Source organism: Hordeum vulgare, chromosome 4H, assembly GCF_904849725.1.
Source record: "Hordeum vulgare subsp. vulgare chromosome 4H, MorexV3_pseudomolecules_assembly, whole genome shotgun sequence".
Lineage (NCBI taxonomy): Eukaryota > Viridiplantae > Streptophyta > Magnoliopsida > Poales > Poaceae > Hordeum > Hordeum vulgare.
The window spans coordinates 34,965,645-34,990,190 of NC_058521.1; the positions used below are offsets into that span (position 1 = coordinate 34,965,645).

Here is a 24,546-nt window from a genome sequence, read left to right on the forward strand (position 1 = left end):
CAAGCAAGTTGGATGCACATCCACTAGTTCTTCTTTTGAGCTTTCACATACTTATAGCTCTCGTGCATCCGTTGCATGGTAATCCCTACTGATTCACAATGATATCTATTGATGGGCATCTCCATATCCCTTTGATACGCTGAGTCGATGTGACTATCTCCTCCTTTTTGCCTCACAACCTCCACCACACTCTATTCCACCTATAGTGTTATATCCATGGCTCACGCTCATGTATTGCGTGAGAGTTGAAAAAGTTTGAGAAATTAAGAGTGCGAAAACAATTACTTGGCCAATACCGGGGTTGTGCATGATTTAAATTCGTTGTGTGGGGATGATGGAGCATAGCCAGACTATATGATTTTGAAGGGATAACTTTCTTTGGCCTTGTTATTTCGAAAGTTCATGATTACCTTGCTAGTTTGCTTGAAGTATTATTGTTTTCATGTCAATAGCAAACTATTGTTTTGAATCTCATGGATCTGAACATTCATGCCACAAGAAAGAAGTTACAAAGGACAAATAAGTTAGGTAGCACTCCACATCAAAAATTCAGTCTTTATCACTTCCCTACTTGAGGACGAGCAGGAGTTAAGCTTGGGGATGCTTGATATGTCTCCAACGTATCTATAATTTTTGATGGTTCCATGCTATTATCTTGTCAAACTTTGGATATTTTGTATGCAGTTCATATCTTTTTTGGGACTAACCTATTAACTCAATGTCAAGTGACACTTCCTGTTTTTCTGTGTTTTGATCTTTTTCAGAGGAGAATATAAAACGGAGTCCAAACGGAATAAAACCTCCGAAAAGATTTTTTCTGGAGCAGAAGACACGCGGGAGTCTTGAGAACCAAGGCACGAGGTCACAAGGCACCCAGGCCCGGCCTAGGGGGTCGGGCCTAGCAGGCTTATGGGCCCCCTGTGGCTCCCCTTCCCTAGTTCTTCCGCCTATAAATCCCCGAAAAATCTGAAACCACGAAAAAGAGCCACGAAAATACTTTTCCGCCGCCGCAAGCTTCTGTCTCTGCAAAATACCATCTGGGGCACGTTCTGGTGCCCTACCGGAGGGGGATCCGGACACGGAGGGCTTCTTCATCAACACCATTGCCTCTCCGATGATGCGTGAGTAGTTCACGATAGACCTTCGGGTCCATAGGTAGTAGATAGATGGCTTCTTCTCTCTCTTGGATGTTCAATACTAAGTTCTCCATGATCTTCATGGAGATCTATCTGATGTAATCCTCTTTTCCGATGTGTTTGTCGAGATCTGATGAATTGTGGATTTATGATCAGATTATCTATGAATCTTATTTGAGTTTCTTCTGATCTCTTATATGCATGATTTCATATCCTTGTAATTCTCTTCGAGTTGTGGGTTTCGTTTGGCTTACTTGATCTATAATTCTTGCAATGGGAGAAGTGCTTGGTTTTGGGTTCATACCGTGCGGTGACCTCACCTAGTGACAGAAGGGGTAGCGAGGCACGTATCGTGTTGTTGCCATCAAGGGTAAAAAGATGGGGTTTATGTCTATTGCATGAATTTATCCCTCTACATCATGTCATCTTGCTTAAGGCGTTACTCCTTTTGTCATGAACTTAATACACTAGATGCATGCTGGATAGCGCTCGATGTGTGGAGTAATAGTAGTAGATGCAGAAAGTATCGGTCTACTTGTCTCGGACGTGATGCCTATATGTAGGATCATTGCCTTAGATATTGTCATGAATTTGTGTGGTTCTATCAATTGCTCGACAGTAATTCGTTCACCCACCACAATATTTTCTATCATGAGAGAAGCCTCTAGTGAACACTATGGCCCTCGGGTCTACTTCACATCATATTTTCAGCCTTACACTTTTACTTGGTTGCACTTTCCGCCTTCAGATCTCACCTTGCAGTTAACCGTGAAGGGATTGACAACCCCTTTGTAGCGTTGGGTGCAAGTTAGCTGTTTTTGTGTAGGTACTTGGGAGACTTGCCTTGATACTCCTACTGGATTAATACCTTGGTTCTCAAACTGAGGGAAATACTTACTGCTAGTGTGATGCATCACCCTTTCCTCTTCAAGGTAAAAACCAACGCAAGCTCAAGAGGTAGCAAATATTCCCTGGGAAAAGATTATTGGGGTTGGCTCAAGATGGAAATGACGAGGTCTTGAGATGGTTTGGAGGTTGGCAAGTCACTAGGGAAGAGAAATCAAGGGTGATCCCTTTAGGTTCCAAGACTACCAAGCCACAGAAAATCAAAACCAAACCAAAATCGAAATAAAAAAGAAATGCGCAAAATCCAGGGTGTTACACGCCCTTAGTTGTGGCTAGTGGTTTTTTTAATCACCACTGCTTGTTTTCGAAAATAGTTGTGCCGGATAGACACCACGCCTGCTACTAGTTGGGGTTGACCTATAATACCTTTTCAGTAGTGGCCAACCACACCGGTTGGACTTTACCTCGTGGCACCTGATGACAACGGTGGGGAAGAGGGCCGGGTGGGGAGACGAGGTGGCGACTTGCTAGGGTTTTCTTCTGGCCGCCCGTGGAGTGACGTGAGGGAAGGGAAGGGGAAAGAGAAGGTAGTCACGATGCTTTTTGAACGGCTTCCACTCGCTTCGTTAGGCATTCACTCCATCATCTAATGTTGTAATTTGATATCTTCATGATCAAACTTTGCCACATGATTATTACTAGGCAAATCTCATAAGCAAGATAACATGTTACGCCTAAACAAGCCTCTTTTCCTCAGATATTTTTTGGTCAACTAAGGTAATTAGAATATTCCTACAAAAAATTAATTAGGGACGCGTTTGGTTCCCTGCATTAGGCCCAGGCTGGCCCGCGTGGGAAGGAAGTGGCCCGTTTGGTTGCCTACGTTTACTGTGCGGCCCACATGGCACAAACCTTAAAGCACCTCTAGGCTAGGCACACGGGAAATGCTCGAATAGGCAGTAGCTTGCGACCCTGTCTCGGGCGACGGAGGGGAGGGCGGCGCGCTTCTCACCTCGTGCGACCAGAGAGATGGCACGAGATCGCCCGCGTCACCGAAAAAATGGCGGGGGGATTTGGGCTCACCTCCCGCCGAGTCCGCCCTATTTAGCCCCCTCCCTCACTGCCCCAACTCCCGCCACCATTCTCCCACCTTTCGAGCTTTCTCGCCGACGCGCATCGGCACCGGTGAGAAGGTAAGCGGCGTATCTTCATCGGTCGGGGGTCCACGACATCGGCAGTCCTTCACTGGCCGGTGGTGATCTGCTACGACCGTTCCCCCCTTGTCCTCGAGCTGCATCCATGACAACTGTGAGTTCAATACCCCTTTCTTTTTGTTCCTTCTATCTAGATCTAAGCCGGAGCTAGGGTTTTATGTAGATGCTTGGTTGATTAGTACTCTGATCTGTGAGCTCATACCGTTGATTGCTATGCTGCGTTGCAATTTGTGGTAGGATTAGAAGTTCAAGCATGTGGTAGGATAGATTAGTAGTAGAGTTTGAAGTTGAACCTTGTTCTTGTGTTTATTTGTGATTAGATCTGTGATTTGTAGCTAGCGGTGGTTCATGTGTATCATGTTGTTTGTTGTACATGTATGTTTCTGCTCATAGATTATGCGGCATGCTTAGTATGAGAGCGATGAACCATGTGCTTAGTATGATAGTGATGAAGCATGTGCTTGGTATGATAGTGATGAACCATGTACATGTATGCTCCTGCTTCATGGATTGTCCAGTATGTTGTGTGCTATGCTTACTGTCAATACATGCTACGATTATAGGACATGACCACGCAGACGCAAGATCTTAGTGAGGCCCTTGTTTTGTCGGACAACCAGTTTCCTCCATTGTTTGTCCAGGACTCGCAGCCTATGTCCGAGATGGCACCTGATTCAGAGGTGTTCGCATCTAATTCCGTCTTTGTGCCAGTAGTGCTCGTTCAACAAACTCCTGTTGATGCCGCTGCAACAACAAAGGCAAAGAAGGATGGTAGGTCGAACTTCATGAAGTGGCAGCCATTCATGTCCACGTTCGTGATGAACAAGATGTGTGAGCTCATCTCTAGTGGAGTTAGGATTAACAAGGGCTTCAAGGAGGTGCACTTGAACACCGTTGCGAAGCAGGTATTCGAGTTCTGTGGGCAGGACGTGTACGCCCAAGTGTACAACCACCTGAGGAAGTGGAGAGGTCGATTGATCCAAGTGTCCAAGGTGAGAGACCTTAATGGCGCCTCATGGGATGAGAACACTTGCTCCATAGTTCTGGAGGCAGAGTACTACGCAGTCCATGTCCCGGACGTCGAGGTCATTGATGGCCTTGACAAGCACTTCAAGAAGCTCTTCGACAAGAACTTTGACCCCGTCCATGATAGGAAGAGGAAGAGAGGAGGCTTGATGGAGGACGAGATCAATGTCTTTTGCAGCATGACTGAGGCGGTGAAGGAGGTGGCAACAGCCATCAGGGAGTGCAAGCCCCTTCACGTCCACCCTGACCTGTATGGCGTTGTCATCACCGAGGGTGGCTTCAGCGACGAGGCTCTCATAGCAGCTCTCAGCCACCTGCTTGACAACAAGGCCCAGGGTGTTGGGTTTGTTGCCATGGCAGACGCTCACATGGTGGTGTGTCTCAGGGGCTGGCTGGGCAAGCACTACAACTAGATTAGTGATGCCTGTGAGCGTGCATGATCCCCGACGACGATGGTGATGGCGGTGGCGACGACGACGATGATGATGACGACGTACATTTTGTGTAGCTACGGTTGGAAAACTATTTGATGGTCTGTATATTTTGGTGAGGTGGTATATACTAACCGCTCACGATGATGGTGAACTTATGGTGGTAGGACGACACCCTCTTTTGGATGTGGTGGTAGGATAACATCATGGTAGTGCTAGGCCCTGTTCAAGAATTCGTATTAACTAGTTAACATGCTGATCAATCCCTACTTGTAGGGTCACCGAGTAGTCGATTAATTGATAAAACGCCCGTTAATGGATTAAATGGCCGATTAACTTGCTGATTAGCCTATTAATCCACTATCCGCCAGCCAACCGAGCAGGTACCAGTTAAGGATTTCCTCGACAATGGTGCTAGGTAGAATTTGCTATGTTGTATGATCATGCATGTTTTACTTCTTCTTTTCTACTTATGTGCTCCATTGATTTGTTTCTTCAACTATTGCTCTTGTGCATTGCTAGGGCAAGTGGTATGCCGTGTTCATCGGTAAGGCTCGAGGGGTTTACAGTTCATGGGAAGAAGCCAGTGCACAAGTGGCATCATATAGCAACAATAGCCATAGAGCGTTCAAGACTAGGCAGGCAATAGAACAAGCTTACTCCGACTGGGTGCGAAAGCATGGAGGCAACAGTGTTGACAGTGGCAAGGTTGGAGGTGTCAAAGTGGAAGGTGCTACGGTAGATCGTCAGTTGGAGATGAAGCTGAAGAACTTCATCATCTTCGCCCAGTTCATCGCCATTGATGTGTTGTGGCGTTGGTGTGCTAGGTGTGCTCATTATGGGTAAGCTCACCAAGTAGGGTACAAGGTAAGCACACCATGTACGCCGTATGCGACCAAACACTGTGTTCATGTGCATCTTGGGCCAATGCACACAACCAAACAAAGGGCACTTGCATATTGCCTAACGCAGGGACCCTAGATGCAGGCAACCAAACAACTTGTAGATGGCGCATTTGGGGCTGTTTCTGCTCAACCAGGCTGGTCTGAGATGTGTATGCAATGCAGCTAATGTTCACTAATGGAACCAAACATGCGCTAGAATTACTAGCTAGATGCACGTGCATGCCGAAAGGTAAATTAGAAGTACTATTTTTTTAGGTCAGCTAAGCCTTATATGTAGATCCTACCGCAGTCGCGCCACTAGCCTTGCCCAACAACTTCACCAGCAGTGGGCAAAGGAGGGGAGGGCAGAGGATGGACTGTAGGAGGGATCAAACCAAGGAGTGTCTTCGTGTGGTCGGATGGGGGCGACAGAAGAGGGTGTAAAAAGTGGGAGAGAATTTTACTTCCTCGCCTCTGCCAAGTGTAGTTTATAGTTTTTTTATAAAGAGCATATATTAATATCACAGAGATACAAATTACATCCAGCCTCTGCAACAACGTAATATCCTAATGACATGACGGATGCACACAGCCAAAAAACGAAGCATAAACTAAAAGAGAAAAGTCCTGCTAGTTTCAGTATTTGCAGGAGCAGCAAAACCACCACCAAGGCAACATATGATGTCCAAGTACTCAAAAAACGATGCCTCCAAGAAGGAAACAATGTAGTGCACCTTCGTCGCCCAATCGTAAATCTTTGGTTTTCACCATGGAGATAACCCCCGCTCTCAAAACAATGTCTTCAACAAGGCTATTGCGAGGCACAACCAATTACGGCCATACCTTGGATTTTCACCCTCAAAGGTAGGACCTTGAACTTCGCCTGTGATGTCGCCCCCACTTAAATACCACTGCTACGGATCCGAAACTCCAAGAAAATTCCTAAACGCCTTAGGCTACAATCACCATTACTCGTCCTCCAATCTGAGATTTCATGACATTCTCCGCCTCTGACTTCACCATAGAGTAAAAAATCTCCTGATGGAAACAGACAACAGAGCTTCACGCCGCTCCCTCCTTAATGTAGAACCAATGGGCATAACTTAATTCCATCCGATCCAGCAATCTCCAGGCATAACACGCCCATGGGAGTTCGCAGGCGGAGCCTTTCGGAACCCGCCACTCCGGCTAGATCAGAAAGAATACGCATCCGGCAGATCTTTGTCTTGGCGCAAGAGGAACCCTAGGACCCTCACCTTAATTCAATCACACCAGGAGGCCCCGCCATTGTCATAGGTTCCGCGCCATCGCCTTCGGCCATCACCGCACGTCCACCCCTCTCAGCCCATCCACGCCTCCCTGCAGCACGCCGACAGACGTCACGCATGGGCTAGCGCCGCTGCCTCGCTGCTTGACTTCCCCCTGCATCTTCAAGGAGCTGAATCGTCCGCTCGAAGGGAACCCATCACGCTACGCCAGCCCCGCCCGCCGTCTTTGACAGCCATGACGTGACCGTCACCACCACCACTAGCGGAGGCAGCGGCCGGTGAGGAGGAGGCAGCCACGCATGGCCACACGATGCAGCAGCCGGACGGAGGGAGGAGGCACCACAACCGGTTGGGGGAGGCCCCAGATCCAATCGGGGCGAATGACGACGACGCCCCAGGAGTCGGGGCGAGGCCACCCGCGGTTGGAGTTGCTCGGGGAAGAGGCCACCAGGGAGCCGCACGGAGAGGCCGGCTCCCGTGCCAGGAGCGGATCTGGGGGTGGGGCGGGTCAGGAGGGCAGGTGGGCGCGAGCGGGGGGAGGGGAGAACAGCCCTGCCGCCACCATCACGGGGCCCGAAGCGGCTTCATTGGCCGGCCCTCCTCCGACGACGACGTGGGGTAGGCTGGAAGAGGGGTGTCTGGCCGGCGGCGACTGGGTTCCCCCCGAGTCGCCCGCGGCGGGCGACGCGAGGGTCGTGCTATATTAACCGTAGCATTCCATCTTAAGTGTAGTTTATATGGTAGAGTCACAATCATATGTAAATAATTAGAAAATAAATCTAGTTAAAAAACAGTAGTTGTTGGTTAAAGCTTGTTGAAATGGATGGAGTAGTACTTTATACTTATAAGAAGCTTATAGCATACTGGTTAGCTACTCTTTATCTGGTATTCTGGCCTAACCGCGTTAGTTGATATTCTAGAAAAGCATATTTTGATATGCTTGGGTTAATAGATAGAAGTATATTAAAAAATAGGGTCTATATAGTAGGAACACCCATGCATGCCTGAAAAAGAGAGCAAAGTGCTAAGTGGGAAATCAAGCTGAGCTTATAGTATACGCGTATAGCTAAGTGCATTTCTTCTTCAGAGAGTCGGCAGCAGTACATATGGGTTTCCTCACGTTAGGCTGTAACACTACAGTATAACCTAGAGAATCAATTGTACGTTTGTAACAGACTCGGAGGATTAATAACAAGGTAAAAGTAATCAAATGGAAAGCACTCACATTTACATTTCTACAATCTTCCGTTTTGCCACGATACACTATTCCCATATATTGCTTCTAGAAAATGCATTTAATTCGAACTAGTGCTACACCTTGACCAAAAGGCTCATCCTCATGTCAATGGTGGTCTAGAATTGCTTTGGCAGAAAAAGCAGCTGTCCTCCACGGCAGTCAATGACATCTCTGCCTCTAGCGACATAGCAAGTCGCTAAGATTTGGGCAATAAATTACTTCATTTCAACATTCGATTTTTTTACTTGATTTGTTTTGAAATTAGTTTCATTTCATTGAACAAAACCATGTTATAGAGATTACAAGAGTTTGGCGGCTAGGAACTGGGCATAAAATATAGGTAGAAGAGAAAATGCACAATGTTAAGTGGACAAAAAATATGTTCCTACTACAGGAATTAGTAACAAGAAAAATGATTTTATGTGGGTGAGATACGACGATCAATACAGGAATGCACGTTTCTGGACTAGTGACACCTGGTAGACAATTATAAAATGCATGGGCGAACCGAATGCTGAGGCTGGAGATGCATAATTTCAACATAATTGTGCCCTTTGTTGATTTCCTTGACATGCTCATTCTCTCTGGTACTATCTGCATAATTTCGGCAGAGCAACTTTACCCAGAGTGCTGAACCAAATGCTGTGGCCCCATTATTTTGGAAAAGAGAGTGCCATATTGTGAATATGAGTCACGTCTCTGATGTCACAACCAATTAAATTAAGAGTGAAAAAAATGAAGGCTACCTCCTAGTGTGGTGTCTTTCCCCCCATGAGGGCAACATGTATTACTCCACCGCTCTCATCTAACCTAGCTAGGTGGTCATCATTTCAGCTAGCGCAGGCAGTGTCATGCTTCATGGGGCCTAGGTTAAAAGTTAGTTAACTTTCAGGCAATAATATGCATTACATGTATGCATCCAACTGGTCTAGATTTAGAGAATGTGTGACAGGGCAGCCAAAAGATTTATTCAGAAACGAAAGAGAGTAAATGATCGATGCGCCCGCACTAACCCCTAAAGGATGGAGAGGAGGTTGATAACATATTGTCACCACTCAAATATATTCTCTGTATGTCCTAGCTAGAACATATTCCGAAACTCCTGTGGAAATCGGGCCTCCGGCTAGTGATGAGGATGTGTTGATCAACCATCTCTATAAATAGCCCCCTTCTCTTCTGCTTCTAATCAAACCATATAACAGCAAGCCACATTTGAGCTCTCCTGTCCTATCCTAGCTCACCAAGCTCCACTACTGTCCCTTTCTTCCCAATCATGTCGATGATAAATATGTCCAGGGACCCATTGGTCGTCGGCCACATCGTTGGGGATATCGTGGACCCTTTCATGACTACTGCGTCATTGAGGATCTTCTTCAACAACAAGGAGCTGACGAACGGGTCTGAGCTCAAGCCATCCCAAGTGTTCAACGTTCCAAGAGTTTATATTGGCGGGCGAGACATGAGGAATCTTTACACGCTTGTAAGTGTGCATGCTTGATAACTTCACGTCAATTAGATGGCTTTAGTTCTTCAGCTGTAGTTTGGTTTTTCCGACTTCAACTTGAAATCAGGGACTGGTCCTAGGTAGTGGATAATATGCTTTTCTCATGGCTACATATATTGGTTGACCCAGATCAGCATTTCTCCTAAAGCGTCTCTAATTCTGCCTTGTAATATTAGACGAAAAGCAAGGAATATAATCTTTTGTTGACTTTAGAACCTTGAGGAATGTCTAGCTGATAGGACAAACTGGCCTTAGGGTAGCTCTTTCTTAGTACTATTTGGCTATTGGTAAAGTGCTGTGTTTGAAGCACAACTAAGTTAAACTTACTGGCTAATTATTTTCACGATTTGAACCCCATAAAGTTCTGAATTTAACTGCAGTCATTAGCATTCAGACTGAGAGAATCAAGAGCATTTATAAGAAAATAGTGGAGAGATCATTTTTTAAAATTTCTATAATTGGTGAACAGGACGTACTAACTCATAAGCATGTATTGATCTATCTTATTTCTAGGTGATGGTGGACCCTGATTCACCAAGCCCTAGCAACCCTACTAAAAGAGAGAACCTTCATTGGTAAGCTCCTCTATGTTACTTTCCTCCACGCGGCTGAGTGGTAATCCACAGGCCTTTTCCTCCGTACACGTTCGCTTTATATGCATGCCCTCTGACATGCATCCTCTTTCTGGTTGATTAGAGGTGCATGTTATCGTCTCAAGATAATACTAATCACTCAATTTCGACTTTCTCATGCATATATAGGTTGGTAACTGACATTCCAGAGACTACTGATGCAAGTTTTGGTAAGTTATTTGACTATCAGCAACAATATCATTTCTGTCTTATGTTAAAATTAATTAAAGTTTTAAGTTTCAGAGCCTGCAGAGTCCTTGCACTGCCACGGCCCACGTAACAAATATTACCTCCGTTCCGAATTAGTTGTCTTAAATTTGTGTGGGTATATCTATACACATTTTAGTGTTAGGTACATCCGTATCTAGACAAATCTAAAACAAGTAATTTGGAAAGAAGGAGTGTGAAATTAGAGGCTTGCTTTTGAAAGAGAACATGATTCTAATTTGACCAAAGCTTCAACAAAACATGGGTTTATTAGACATTTTCTTCTGGCTTTGATTATCGCCAAAGCCATAATTATTGGAAGCAGTGTCAAAAGGGATATTTATCATACTGAAACTTTTCATGTATCCATGAACTCTTACCCATTAGACCCAGTTGTTATCAAAGAAATGCTTAAAAACATCTGATCAAGAGCCACTTTTTTATCGTGAAAATGCTTAATCCGGTTAATAGGTGAAGACGTACTTACAGAAAGCACTAGTCACATTGTACTTCCATTAATTTGTTTTATTTATTGTATGCAACAGGAAATGAAATAGTCCCCTATGAGAGCCCACGTCCAACTGCAGGAATCCATCGTTTTGTTTTCATACTGTTTAAGCAGTCGGTCAGGCAGACGACTTATGCACCAGGGTGGAGAGCAAACTTCTGCACAAGGGACTTCGCAGCGATCTACAATCTCGGACCGCCTGTCGCTGGGATGTACTTCAACTGCCAAAGAGAGAATGGCTGTGGTGGTAGGAGGTCCATTAGGTAATACTGAAGGAAAGAGAGAAACCGGGAGATAAGTATGCATATGAAGCAAAACAAATGCTTGCATGTGTGCGTGTGTATGTGTGTCTGTGTGTTTGTTTGTCTGTTGTGTGGGCATTGCATGCTACTGGTCCAGTCAGAATTATAGTATATAGTTAGTAACTTAGTAGTACACTAAATACTGCAATGTACCCTTGTTTACTTGATCCCAAAAGCATTGGGCTCCAGTCCTTGGGAGATGCCAAAATGTGGTTGTGTGTTGCTGAAATACAGACGTTTCAATATACGCATTCTGTCAAGTTTTATGACAAGTTTTTTTTCTTCTTGAAAGTGCACAAGCATGTGTATCATATATTCATAGAAGAAGAGCCCATACGGCTGATACAACGCCTATAAGCAACGTGCCAGCCCGAGATCAGGTTAGCACCCACATCCATCGTGAAAACACCAGCGGCTAACCCGCCTTGCCCAAACTCAAGCCAAACAATGGTGAAGAGGACAGACACAAAGCACACAAGCCGCATCCTCTGATATCAAACACCTCAAAGCGCGGCAAAACACCTAACCAAACTAGATCAACGCACTCTCCAACCATGGTGACTAGAAGATCGGCCTGCGGACAACGGGAGCTAGCCATGCCGCCGAGAAGGTGTCGATGATGGAGTACATAGCGCCCTGGATGCTCATGCCCACACCCACAATCCGCACATGACAACCTAGCACTCCAAGTCTCACCGCCAAGGCGAGTGAGGCAACCTACCAGCCGCTCCTCCGGACGACACCCCAAGCACCTAGGCAACGCCTCCAAGAAGGGGATGTCGCCGAGATGTCGCCGCTGCCTGGCCCGGCGAACCGAGCCTAGGGTTTCCCCGTGCGCCACAAGAGGGGATGGACATGGCCATGACAACGCCCCTAGGGAGGAAATGGTGCCCGTAAGCATCGTCGTTGCTCGCCGCCACAACCGCGCCCGATTTCTCCTCTGACATGAGTCCATCAAATTCCGTAGCGCAGAAAACACGAAGGGGGGGGGGCAAAGGTGCCACCTTGGGCAATTACCATGAAGAGGGTGGAGCTAGATGCCGCCGCACCGCCAACCACCCATCATCGCGCCACCCAGCAGGCGCGTCCACCACAGGCCCTACTCAAGGGATACCAGGGCATGCATCCACTCGCCACAACCTCGCCGCCCTCACGGCCAAAGAATGCAGCACCGTCACCGGGACGCCGCAGCACATCATCAGCCGTGATGCCAGGCCAGCCTAGAGCCGCTACCCTAGTGTACCGGCACTAAAGCAATGCCGATGGGAGCCCCTGCGTCGCCCACAGCCCAGACGGCCAGATCCAGCCGAGCCAGGCCGAGCACGCAAAGCGTCCACACACTTCACGCGCCTGCAAGCCGCGCCACCAGCCCGCACTCCACTGTCGCTCCACCTGCCCACCATCGAGCCGCAGAGCCCCTACCACCATGGTTACCACGCGAGATCCAGGGAGCCGCGTGATAATCCCCAAGTGCAAGGAATCATCGTATCACTTTCCAAAGATGGAGGTGGTAAGTATGGAGTGTTGAACCCGCAAGGACCTAAAGGTAAGATCAATATTTTCTCAAGTCCTATCGGCCACCGATACGACTCTATATACACCGAACATTTGCTTCTATCTAGTAACGAGAAATAAAACGGTGTTGTGGCTATGGAGAGGATAGTTTTGCATGATATTGGAGAAATAAAATATGAAAGTAGTTCTTGCACTTAATAGAGTTTCAATATGTTACAAATAGAAAGTTTGGAATAATGATGGTATAGTGTGCGGAATCATCCTAGGCAATTGATAACAAGATCAGTAATCATTCTTGCAAATTTTATATGAAGGAGTGGCATGAGCTAACATACTTTCCGTACTTGGATAATATGAACCTATGATTGGATCTAAAGCAAGCATCCGCAACTACTAGATATCGTTAAGGTAAACCCAACCATAGCATTAAACATCAAGTCTCCTTTACTCCCATATGTAAACAACCCCCTTACTCCGGTGTAAGCTTTTGCCACTCTAGCCACCCACTACAAGCGAATCATGACCAAATTGCAACACCCTCCAGTTTGAATCCTTCATGTGTGCACCTCATGAAAGACACTTTAGGGCAGCACCAAAATAAAACATACACTCAAACCAATCAAGGTCATCAATCAACTGCAAAGGACATCATAGATCTACTCAAACATCATAGGATGGCAACGCATCATTGATTAATAATATGTGGCATGAAAAACCATGTTCAAGTAGGGGATTACAGCGGGGTGCAGGAGAGTGGACCGTTAAAAAGAGATGAGGAAGGTGATGAAGATGATGATGTTGATGAAGACGATCAACGCGGCGATGGCTCCCCCGGTAGCACTCCGGCGCCGTCGGAAGAGAGGGTGGAGTGTCTCCCCCCTAGGCTTCCTCCTCCATGGCCTCTTCCCATCTAGGGAGACATTTTCCCTCTGTTCCTTGGTCTCCATGGATACCGGAGGGGTGAGAGCCCCTCCGATATTGGATCTATATCTTTGTTTCTCTCATGTTTTTGTTGTTGTTTTCTCGCCCTTCAGTGTTTCTTAAATATCTGGAGATCCGTAACTCCGATCAGGCTGAAATTTTGAGGGGATTTTTATAGCAAAAATATCTTTCCTGCAGCAGAAGGAGAGCCTCAGCCAACTTAAGGGATAGACACAAGTCATACAGACGCAGCCCCCCCCCCCCAAGCCGCTCACTTTTGGCTTGTGGGGCCCTTGGTCATTGTCTTGCGTTGATTCCGACTCCCAATATTCACATATATTCCAAAAAGAAACTCCGTAGATTTTATCGCGTTTGGAGTCCATTTGATATGGATTTTCTGGGAAACAAAAAACACACAAAAAACAGGAACTCGCACTAGGCACTGGATAAGTTAGTTAGTCCCAAAAAATAATATAAATTTTCTAAAAGCATATGAAAGTTGTAGAATAGTGGCATGAATACTTCATAAATTATCAATATGTTGAAGACGTATCAGCATCCCCAAGCTTAATTCCTGCTTGTCCTCGAATAGGTAAATGATAAAAAAATTATAAAGTGTTACTTCCAATCATAGTCTATAAGTTTGACCAATGTTACTTCCAATCATTTTTTCTAGCATCATAAAATTGCAACTCTTCTATCGCAGAACTTCTCATGATCAAGTAACAAGCTAATCACATGTTAAAGTATAGACAATAAACTTTCTTGAAAACTATCAAACTATGTTTTCAGTCATCAAACAATTACAAATTCATCTTATTTTCAGGAAGGGTCTATGTATGAGCTTAGATTTAGCAAATTCCACATACTGAACTATCATTTAGTCTTTCATGATTGCTGGCACTCAAGGCATATTTTTAGAACAAGCAGTTTTAATTAAACACATAGGAAGATAGGGGCTTAATGTCCTGCCTCCCAATTGATTTATCTCAGGGATAATGTTAATAATAATGAATCATGATCACCTATATTGAAGTGGATATATGTGCCTGGATCCTCCCCCGCCACATGATACTTGCGAACTAAAGAATTAATAGATTGGAATTGGGAAGCAGAGTTTGTCATGCATTTTTTAGTTTTGGATGTGCAATCTCTTAATGAAAAGGAACATCACTTTATATTGCCCCTTGTGATAGCAAACTTTATTATGCATTCCATCACTTTTATTTTTTTACCATCACAAGATCGTACAAAGCTTACTTTCCCTTACAATAAAACATCATACATGTTTACGAGCAATTTTTATTGCCTTGTGCACCAATGACAACTTACTTAAAGGATCTTATTCAATCCATAGGTAGGTATGGTGGACTGTCATGGCAAGAAACTGGGTTTAAGGGTTACGGATACACAAGTAGTATCTCTACTTAGTGCGAATTTTTGGGCTATCAGAAGTTCTAAAGAAAGAACCACATGTTAGAGGATACATGACAATATAACTTCTATGTGAATATAAACAAACATAACCATTACATTGTCTTCCTTGTCTAATGTCAACTACTTGATCAGGTTTGAAAATACTTAATGGGGGCTCACAATCATAGAAGATGTCTAATATAGTATATTTATATGTGAAATCTCTCTTCCTTCAATATTACTTCATGAATTGTTCAAGTGATCAATTCTATGTTTGCAAACCTTCAATAAATTTTATTGCTTATACTCTTAGTATGTGAAGTTACTACTCCCCATGGGACAAGCATATGAAGCATATATAATTTCATGTTTTATCACATTCAGTTCATTCAACATTCTCTCTTAGGATATAAGTGAAGCACAAGAGTGATCACAAAACTATTCTAAAAAAGATATAAGTGAAGTTCATAGAGTATTCTTAATTGAATATAGAGAGATCAATATCCAAGCTCAAAATATATAAGTGAAGCACACGAATCATTCTATAAAGCCATACTCAAAAGATTTAAGTGAAGCACATGAAGCATTCTATAAATCAACCAAGGATTATCTCATACAAGAATGGTGCATAAAATAAAAGGCAATAGTAATCACAAAATATGCTCCAAGAATAGCACATGTGAACGAATGAGAACTTAGGATCAACATCGTCTAACGGAGAATTGTTGATGAAGAAAGGTGGGATGCGTAGCATCCCCAAGCTTAGATGCTTGAAAATTCTTGTAATACTCCAGCTAGGGTGCCTTGGTGATCCCCAAGCTTGATATTTTGTATCCCATTCAATCCTCTCATATCCTGGTTTCACCTAAGTGTCAAAAACTTCATCCACACAAAACTTGAAAAGAACTCGTGAGATAAGTTCGTGCACCTAAGAATAAATCTACACTTCATTTACTACGAATACAAGTTGCATAATAATTTTCAAACATTAGGTACTGTATACTATCATTTTGACAATTTATATCTACCAATATAAGCCATGAAAACTCTCGGGTAAGTAGATAACAAAACTATGACAGCAATCTGTCCAAACAGAACAGTCTGTAGCAATGCATTTAAACATTGTACTTATGTATCTCCAAAAATTCTGAAAATTTAGGAAAAGATAAATAAGTTGTATTCCAGTACTTTATAAAAAAATCAGAAACTTTCCACATTTTAGTAAAATATGATAATTCAAATACTATAGCAAAAGTTTATGTTTTTATACAGCACACCCCACGCACGCAATTCAAGCATTCTAAAGGCAATTCTTGGAACTTTTTATTGAAAACAAGACTACGAATAAGATCTAACATAGAAAAATAAAATTGCACTCCAAGGACAACACATATTAAGTGATGAATGAAAATATAGCTCCAAGTAAGATATACTGGTAGTGTTGAAGACGAAAGACGAGATGCCTTCCGGGGCATCCCCAAGCTTAGATGCTTGAGTCTTCCTTGGATATTACCTTGGTCAGGCTTTGGGCATACCCAAGTTTAGCTTCTTGTTTCTCCTTATTCTCCACATATCGATATCTCACACAAAACTTGAAAACTTCAATCACACAAAACTTAACACAGACCTCGTGAGATCGTTTAGTATAATAGGCAAATCATAAACTTTGGGTGCGGTTACAAATTGATTCATATTTAATTATTGTATAAAATACTATGTTCTAACTTCTCCATGGCTTATACCCCCCGATACAATCCATAGCATCATCAAAACAAGCAAACTATGCAAGCAAAAAATAGACACTGTCTAAAACAAAACAATCTATAATGATCAGTACAAACACAATACTTCCGTGACTCAAAAAATTCTGAAATCTTAGGAGGACCTGAGGAATTTGTATATTAATACTTCCTAAAAAATTCAGATCCAAAACAAGTTCCAGTAAAATCATAGAAATTATGCACTAGATGTCAAAGTTTTTGTTATTGCACGTATCAATTCTACTTATCATCCAATTCAGCCCAAAGGCTATACTTGGCACATTATTGAAATAAAATACAAAAAACATGATTACTACAGTAGATTAATCATGTGAACACACAAAAAATAAAGGATAAGTGTTGGGTTGGCTCGCAACAAGCGTTTTTCTTTAAAGCCTTTTAGCTAGATATGATAATTTCAATGATGCTCACATAAGAATAGTAGATGAAACATGCAAACGAGCATCAAGAATATTATGAAAAGCACATTATTTATATGATACAGTGGTATATACAAGGGGATAATTATTTTTATGAGAAACTTTCATGAAAAATTCTACATTGTTTCCATGAGCATGAACACAATTGTTCAAGGTAGACCCTCACTTTTTCAATGCATAACTTTCCAATCGCTTCTCTTTTAAGAGACAAGTAAAAATATTGTGTTTCTAATTTTTCATTTTTTTTGCATGTTTCACCTACAACTAAAGAAAGAAAACAAGAAGACATATACAAAACAAAAACAAAATCTACTTAGTGATAGAAGCAAACAAGCATACACGGAAATATTAACCCCACGCTATTGCTCCCCGGCAACGGCGCCAGAAAAGAGCTTGATAATCCCCAAGTGCAAGGAATCATCATAGAACTTTCCAAAGATGGAAGTGGCAAGTATAACCCACAAGGAGCTAAAGATAAGATCAATATTTTCTCAAGTCATATCTGCACCGATAGAACTCTACATACACCAACATTTGATTCTATCCAGTAACGAGAAATAAAACTGTGTTGTGGGTATAGAGAGGATACATCTGCATGATATTGGAGAACTAAAATACAAAAATAGTTGATGCACTAAATATAGTTAGAATATATTACAAATAGTGAGTGTGGAATAATGATGGTATGGTGTGCGAAATCATCCTAGGCAACTGATAACAAGATAGGTAATCATTCTTGCAAATTTTATATCAGGGAGAGGCATGAGGTAACATACTTTCCATACTTGGATCATATGAACTTCTGATTGAATCCCTACACTACTGGAATTCAGTTTTTTGCCGTCTGCCAAATCTTTGCCGCTTGCTGGCTGATGGCAAAGAGTGTCTTTGCCGTCAGCTACCACAAAGCTGACGGCAAAGAACTGGCTGATGGCATAGAATGTCTTTGTCATTAGTCACTTCTTTGCCGTCAGTCGCAGACGGCAAAGAGTCCAGAGGCACATGGCAAAGCTTTGGACTGGGCCCACCTGGTCGAGGGAATGTTAGGTCAAACTATAGTCGCTTCTTTGTCGTCTGTTAGCAGACGGCAAAGAGTCTGGAGGCAGACGTCAAAGAGTATAGAACAGTGGACAGCAAAGCGCCGGACTTTTGTAACGGCCGTCCCGATCCACCCCGGCCCTATCTCTCTCTTTCAAATGGACACTCTCTTCCACTCCCCTCCCCCGACACCCACCGCCGCTACCACCATCGCACCGCCGCCCCCGGCGCCGCCCAAGTGCCGCACAGCCCCGGCGCCGCCCCCATTGCCCCCGGCGCCCCCCCTGGTGCCCCACAGCCCCCCGGCGCCGCCCCGTAGCCCCAACACCGCCGGCGCCACCCCGCCGCCCCAACACCCCTGGCCCCGCCGCCCACGACGCCACAGCCACGCCTGCCGGTGAGCCCCCACACCCCCACACCCCCACCCCCATGGGAAAATTAACTTGTTGTTATTTAGTTTTTTGTAATTAGATTATAACTACAAAGTTGATTTTTTATTGTTGTTGTAGTAGTTGTTGTTTTTATTGTAGTTGTTCTTATTGTAGTTGTTGTAGTAGTTGTTGTAGTAGTTGTTGTACTAGTGGTTGATGTTATTGTAGTTGTTATTTAGTTCTTAGCTTTTCATATAAAGAGGAGGAGGAGAAGAGGAGAAGAAGAGGAGGAGGAGGAGGAGGAGAAGAAGAAGAAGAAGAGGAGGAGAAGAAAAAAATAAGAAGGAGGAGGAGTAGTAGTAGTAGTAGTAGTAGTCGAAGAAGAAGAAGAAGATGATGATGATGATGAAGAAGAAGAAGAAGAAGAACAAGAAGAAGAAGAGAAGAAGGAAAAATAAGAAGGAGAAGAAGAAAAGAAGAAGAGAAGAAGAAGCGAAGAATAAAAAAATAAGAAGGAGAAGAAGAGAAAAAAGAAGAAAAGAAGAATAAGTAGAAGAAGAGGATAAAGAAAAATGGAAAAAGAAATAAGAGGAAGAAGAAGAAGAATAGGAGGAGGAAGAAGAGGAGGAGGAGGAGGAGGAGAAGAAGAAGAATAAGAAGAGGAGAAGAGGACAAGAAAGAGGAAAAATGAAAAGAAGAAAAGAAGAAGAAGAGAAGAATAAGGAGAAGGAGGAGGAGGAGGAGAAGGATCCCTCCTTCTTCTCCTTCTTCTCCTTCTTCTCTCCTCCTCCTCCTTCTTCTTCTCCCTCCTTCTTCTCCTTCTTCTCTCCTCCTTCTTCTCTCCTCCTTCTTCTCCTTCTTCTTCTCTTCTTCTTCTCCTCCTCCTCCTTCTCATTCTCCTCCTCCTCCTTCTCCTTCTCCTCCTTCTCCTTCTTCTTCTCTTCTTGCTTCTTCTCTTTCTTCTTCTACGTAGCTTATTTTCCCCAAAAAAGACATACTTAGCTAATTATGCTCCAAAATGACATAATTAGCTTAGTTAGGGTAAAAAAATCATAAGAACCTTGGTTAGCTCATGAATATTATATTCTTAGCTTGTTTTCCTCTAAAATGACATAATTAGCCTATTTAGCTCCAAAAAGACATAATTAGCATATTTGTGTTGATCGGGTGGATTAACATGTGACAGTTGTCTCGTCGCTGCGAGATCTGTTGTGCGAAGACCTACCCGTGCATTGTACGAGCTCCGCCCCTGCATTCGTGGGTCAGTACAAATGTCATCTCCCCCTCGCCCCTTCATTTATTGTGGGTCGGTTTTCAGATGAAACTTGCTAGATTTAGGTAATTAAATTAATTTATCAGTATGCGTGACCAGTATGCGTCTCCCGTTCGAAAAGGTTGCAGTTATAAATATGCATGCATTTGCTTATATTTATAACCGTGTTTCTTTCGAATTGTCCAATGTTATCCATGGACCGCCCGAGTATGTCTAGATTGGGTTCGTTTTCCCATATGCTTTGTTCCGAATCCGATGCATAATTTTGGCAGTGCCTCCCTGTTTTTCTCCAGATACACATCCTCTCTGTTTATTGCGGAGACGTGTATCAGGAGAAAAGCGGGGAGGTGCTGCCGAAATTTTATGTCGGATCCGGAGCAGAGCATGGGAAAACGAAACCAATCTACACATACTCGGGTGGGATTAGGACCTATCTTTACCCATTAGCGTGTAGGTTGCATGGACGTAATAAAAATGGCGAACTTGATTAACCGATGAATATATATGCTAAATTATATATAAGTATATTTCTTGTGTCTTTAGTAGCTAGTCAAGATGAGTGATCGTGCGTGGATGCATACCGGTCACCCTAGTCAGAAAGAGATGAAGAAACAATGGTTTCTAAAAGCCAAGTTTGTATCATGCTTTCTTGTCGATATTTATCGCTTCTTGGGCTGTTATTTCACTTCACGGTACAATACTTATGCCTTTTCTCTATTATTTTGCAATGTTTACATGAAGAGGGAGAATGCCGGCAACTGGAATTCTGGCCTGAAAAAGGAGCAAGTTTGAGATGCCTATTCTGCGCTACTCCAAAAGTCGTGAAAATCAACGTGTATTTTTTTGGGATTTATAAAAAAATACTGGGCCGAAGAAGTGCCAGAGGGGCGCCAGCAGGGGCCCACAAGCCTGCTAGGCGCGACCACCCCCTGGTCGCGCCTAGGGGGCTTGTGGGCTCCCAACTGGCCCTCTGGCTCCCCCCTTTTGCTATAAGAAGGGTTTCAGTCTGGAAAAAGTCAGGAGGAGGCTTTTCGGAGGATTCGCCGCCGCCACGAGGCGGAACTTGAGCAGAACCAATCTAGAGCTCCGGCAAGACGATCCTATCGAGGAAACTTCCCTCTCGGAGGGGGAAATCGTCGCCATCGTCATCACCAACACTCCTCTCATCGAAGGGGACTCATCACCATCAACATCTTCATCAGCACCATCTCATCTCCAAACCCTAGTTCATCTCTTGTAACCAATTTCCGTCTCGCGACTCCGATTGGTACTTGTAAGGTTGCTAGTAGTGTTAATTACTCTTTGTAGTTGATGCTAATTGGATTACTTGGTGGAAGAGTTTATGTTCAGATCCTTGATGCTACTCATTACCTCTCTGGTCATGAATATGATTATGCTTTGTGAGTAGTTACTTTTGTTCCTGAGGACATGGGATAAGTCATGCTATAAATAATCATGTGAATTTGGTATTCGTTCGGTAAATTGATGTGTTGTATGTTGTTTTTCCTCTAGTGGTGTTATGTGAACGTCAACTACATAACACTTCACCATTATTTGGGCCTAGAGGAAGGCATTGGGAAGTAGCAAGTAGATGATGGGTTGCTAGAGTGACAGAAGCTTAAACCCTAGTTTATGTGTTGCTTCGTAAGGGGCCGATTTGGATCCACTAGTTTAATGCTATCGTTAGACTTTGTCTTAATTCTTCTTTTGTAGTTGCGGATGCTTGCGAGAGGGTTAATCATAAGTGGGATTCTTGTCCAAGTAAGGGCAGTACCCAAGCGCTGGTCCACCCACATATCAAACTATCAAAGTAACGAACGAGAATCATATGAACATGATGAAAACTAGCTTGAAGAATTTCCCATATGTCCTCGAGAGCGTTTTTCCTCCTATAAGACTTTGTCCAGGCTTGTCCCTTGCTACAAAAGGGATTGGGCCACTTTGTTGCACCATTGCTACTTTTGTTACTTGCTACTTGCTACGAATCATCTTGTCACACCACTACGTATTACCGATAATTTCAGTGCTTGCAGATATTACCTTGCTGAAAACCACTTGTCAGATCCTTCTGCTCCTCGTTGGGTTCGACACTCTTACTTATCAAAAGGACTACGATAGATCCCCTATACTTGTGGGTAATCAAGAATCTTTTCTGGCACCGTTGCCGGGGAGTGAAGCGCCTATGATAAGTGGAACTTGATAAGGAAACATTTATATAGTGTGCTGAAATTTATTGTCACTTCTCACTATGGAAACTAATCCTTTGAGGGGCTTGTTCGGGGTATCTTCACCTCGAATGGAAGCACAAAGAGTTGCTCCTCAACCTGCTGCACCTACTGAAAATATTTTCTTTGAATTTCCTTCGGGTATGCTTGAGAAACTGCTGGCTAATCCTTTTAGAGGAGATGGAACATCATATCCAGACTTGCATCTAATCTATGTAGATGAAGTTTGTGGTTTATTTCAGCTTGCAGGTTTGCCCGAGGATGAGGTCAAGATGAAGGTATTTCCCTTATCTTTTAGGGATAAGGCGTTGACATGGTATAGGCTATGTGATGATACTGGATCATGGAACTACAACCGGTTGAAATTGGAATTTCATCAAAAGTTTTATCCTATGCATTTAGTACATCGTGATCGGAATTATATTTATAATTTTTGGCCTCATGACAGAGAAAGCATCGCTCAAGCTTGGTGGAGGCTTAAATCAATGCTATATTCTTGCCCCAACCATGAGCTCTCGAGAGAAATTATCATTCAGAACTTCTATGCTCGGCTTTCTCATGATGATCGCACCATGCTTGACACTTCTTGTACTGGTTCTTTTATGAAGAGAGATATTGACTTCAAATGGACTTTATTGGAGAGAATTAAACACAACTCTGAAGATTGAGAGCTTGATGAAGGTAAGGAGTCAGGTATGAATTTCAAGTTTGATTGCGTTAAATCCTTTGTTGAAACAAATACTTTTTGTGATTTTAGCACCAAGTATGGACTTGACTCTGAGACAGTAGCTTCGTTGTGTGAATCATTTGCTGCTCATATTGATCTCCGCAAAGAGAAGTGGTTTAAATATCATCCTCCCTTAGAAGTCAATGTAGTTAAACCCAATCCAGTTGAAGAGAAAGTCATTGCCTATAATGATCCTATTGTTCCTAGTGCTTACATTGAGAAACCACCTTTCCCTGCTAGGATAAAGGATCATTCTAAAGCTTCAACTGTGATACGTAGAGGCTACATTAGAACACCTACACCCCCTGAGAAAATTAGAGTTGAATCTAGCATTGCTATTATCAAAGATCTCCTGTCCAACAATGTTGAGGGCCATGATATTCACTTCTGTGAAGATGGTGCTAGAATTGCCAAACCACACGCTAGAGACAAACATAGGCCTGTTGTTGGCACGCCTATTGTTTCTGTTAATATAGGAGATCATTGTTATCATGGTTTATGTGACGTGGGTGCTAGTGTTAGTGCAATACCTCAATCCTTATATGATGAAATTAAAGACGAGATTGCACCTGTTGAGATAGAGCCTATTGATGTCACTATTCAGCTTGCCAATAGAGACACTATCTGCCCTGTGGGAATTGTTAGGGATGTTGAAGTCTTGTGCGGTAAAACAAAGTATCCTGCTGATTTCCTCGTTCTTGATACCGCACAAGATAGCTTTTGTCCCATCATATTTGGCAGACCTTTTCTCAATACTGTCAATGCTCATATTGACTGTGAGAAGCAAATTGTCACTATTGGCTTTGAAGGTGTGTCACAAGAGTTCAATTTCTCCAAGTTTGGTAGACAACCTCATGAAAAAGAGTTGCCTAGTAAGGATGAAACTATTGCCTTAGCTTCTATTGTCGTGCCTCCTACTGATCCCTTAGAGCAATACTTGCTTGAGCATGAAAATGATATGCATATGTATGAAAGGGATGAGATAGATAGAGTTGTCCTAGAACAATATCCTATCCTTAAGAATAACTTGCCTATTGAACTGCTTGGGGATCCACCCCCACCAAAAGGTGATCCTGTGTTCGAGCTTAAACAGTTGCCTGATACTCTTAAGTATGCTTATCTTGATGAAAAAGAGATATATCCTGTCATAATTAGTGCTAGCCTCTCAGAGCATGAAGAAAACAAGTTACTAAAAACTCTGAGAAAGCACTCTCCTCCTATTGGATATACTCTTGATGATCTTAAGGGCATTAGTCCCACTCTATGCCAGCACAAGATTAAAACTGATCCTGATTCCAAACCAGTTGCTCATAATCAATGGAGATTAAATCCTAAGATGAAAGAGGTAGTAAGAAAAGAAATACTAAACCTCCTGGAAGCGAGTATTATCTATCTTGTTGCTCATAGTGATTGGGTGAGTCCGGTGCATTGCGTCCCTAAGAAGGGAGGCATTACCGTTGTCCCTAATGATAAGGATGAAGTGATCCCACAGAGGATTATTACTGGCTATAGGATGGTGATCGATTTTAGGAAATTGAATAAAGCCACTAGGAAAGATCATTACCATTTGCCTTTTATCGACCAAATGTTAGAAAGACTGTCTAAACACACACACTTTTTCTTTCTAGACGGTTATTCCGGTTTCTCCCAAATACCAGTTGCACA

At 43.4% G+C, this 24,546-nt stretch overlaps 1 protein-coding gene across 1 annotated transcript; it reads left to right on the forward strand.

Moving 5' to 3' along the window:
• The first annotated feature begins 9,247 nt into the window (after positions 1-9,247).
• On the forward strand, positions 9,248-11,455 carry LOC123451121 (protein FLOWERING LOCUS T-like). The gene is made up of 4 exons (XM_045128132.1): positions 9,248-9,522; positions 10,060-10,121; positions 10,308-10,348; positions 10,931-11,455. Exons 1-4 carry the CDS (start codon positions 9,316-9,318, stop codon positions 11,158-11,160), a joined length of 540 nt encoding a protein of 179 aa, XP_044984067.1. The 5' UTR covers positions 9,248-9,315; the 3' UTR covers positions 11,161-11,455.
• Positions 11,456-24,546: the final 13,091 nt, after the last annotated feature.